This window comes from Protobothrops mucrosquamatus, unplaced genomic scaffold, assembly GCF_001527695.2.
Source record: "Protobothrops mucrosquamatus isolate PMUCROS unplaced genomic scaffold, P.Mucros_1.0 scaffold3612, whole genome shotgun sequence".
NCBI classification, from domain to species: domain Eukaryota; kingdom Metazoa; phylum Chordata; class Lepidosauria; order Squamata; family Viperidae; genus Protobothrops; species Protobothrops mucrosquamatus.
Genome location: NW_015389575.1, coordinates 95,780 through 97,566, shown reverse-complemented (window position 1 = coordinate 97,566; position 1,787 = coordinate 95,780). Strand labels below are relative to the sequence as shown.

General features: G+C 34.5%; 1 protein-coding gene across 1 annotated transcript in view; it reads right to left on the bottom strand.

Moving 5' to 3' along the window:
• BBS5 (Bardet-Biedl syndrome 5) overlaps positions 1–1,787 on the bottom strand; it is a gene marked incomplete in the record, with an annotated part of 25,358 nt that overhangs the window by 13,089 nt on the left and 10,482 nt on the right. The window contains 1 exon segment of the mRNA XM_029286421.1: positions 1,360–1,425. Coding sequence (XP_029142254.1) covers positions 1,360–1,425 — 66 coding nt within the window.

The following is a 1,787-nucleotide window of genomic DNA, read 5'->3' as shown; positions in this document are numbered from 1 at the left end:
TTTTTCTTCTGTGCCCAACTGTATAAGTATTTTCAGCTTAAGTGAAGAACTTAATACAGCTCAAGTGAATTCATTAAAGTCAGTGCCATAACACATACATAAAACTTGGATAACACTAATGTTCTTCGTAATTTTGTAATCTTACCGAGTTAGCAGTTCTTGTTGTTGTATTCACAAAGCAATTGTAGCCAACAGCTAAATAATTAGGGAAAAGAAACACAATGTTATTAAAGACGTTATGATCTCCAGATCTCTGTGCAGAACGCAAAAATATCAGTCTGAAAGTTATAATCTGTTTAGCATTAGAATAGTGATTTAATAACAGATGGTTAGTATAAAGTAATATTATATAATATATGCACAGCAAATTTATAAAGGCACAGGAAGACAAGTGGGAGTTCAGAGTGAACCAAAGCAATTTTCCATTTTTAACAATTCCAGATTAATATATAATATCCAGAGTGCTTTGAAATAATCTATTGCTTCATACTTCTTGAGCAATAAAATTCTGAGGAATCTGAATATAATATCACAGAGTATGCTGAGTAACATTTTTGATTCTATCATTGTTTTCTACATAATAGACCTCAAAACCTTTTTCCAATTCACTTCTTTTGCAATGCTCCATGTAGACCTCATCTTACCAGTCCTTTACCTCCAACAATAGCAGGAAAAGAAAGAAGGTCACCACCTGCCACCTGTATCTACTATATCAATATTTCTATTAGAGGTATGGTACACTTTAAAATACATAACACATTTTTTAGGTTCATATAACCATCACCTCCTCCTCCTCCTGCCCAAGATGCTATTATTTTAAGGAATCTCCTTATTAAAATTAATAAAATAACAGTATCTTTTTTCAGGTTGATGGGCATTTGAAAAGGGTTGGGCTATTTTAATAACAGATATATCAGGCCCAAACCCAGAGATGACACAGGGAAATCCAACTGAATTCAATCTTTTATTTACTTATACCTAATGGACAGAATTTTACCAAACTAACTAGATATATGCTGAGTGATTCTAGATTATGGCTATCCTGAACCTTTTCCTTCCTCCAGCTTGGAACTGTGCAGTACCGTAACCCTCTGGGAAAGCTCTGTGTTGCCAAAATACTTCCCCACTGCTTTTTCAGGTACACTTTCCATCACATAATAACAGCTAATCCCGTTGTTATATGTTACAGTAGTGATGTTATAAATCATCAGGAATCCTTGGAGATTATGGTGATAATTTGTCACATTTGACAAATACATCAGAGAGACATTTTGGCGGACTTTTTAAAAACTGCACAGTATTAACAACTGGGGGGGGGGCAGAAAAAATATGCATTAAAAAGGAAAAAAAAATACTTACAGAGGTTGACTCTAGGCAATACAACAGAATGCCAAATAATCCTTAAGTTTGTTACTAAGAGTCTGCCTAGAAAATAAAAAAAATATTGGAATTTCTACATACGATAACTTTGTTTTTGTAGATGAGAAACAGAAAAAAAAGTGCATGACATGGACAAGTTGGACATGTAATCAAATATAACGTAAAGCAGTGTGGGAAGTTAACCCAGAGAAGGAAATATTAAAAAGGTAGAAAGAAAGATATTGTTCACCAAAAGGATTTTTAAAAGCATTTTCTGAAAAGCAGAAACCAAACCTGGCCTCATCTCTTTGCCCAGGGCAGTAGTTAGTCTTATACATATGCAGATGTGGAACCATCAGAAAGTTTGGAGCCAGGGATCTCAAGACAAAAGAAGCTCTTAAGAGTCATTAGCCCCATCACCTGGGAAG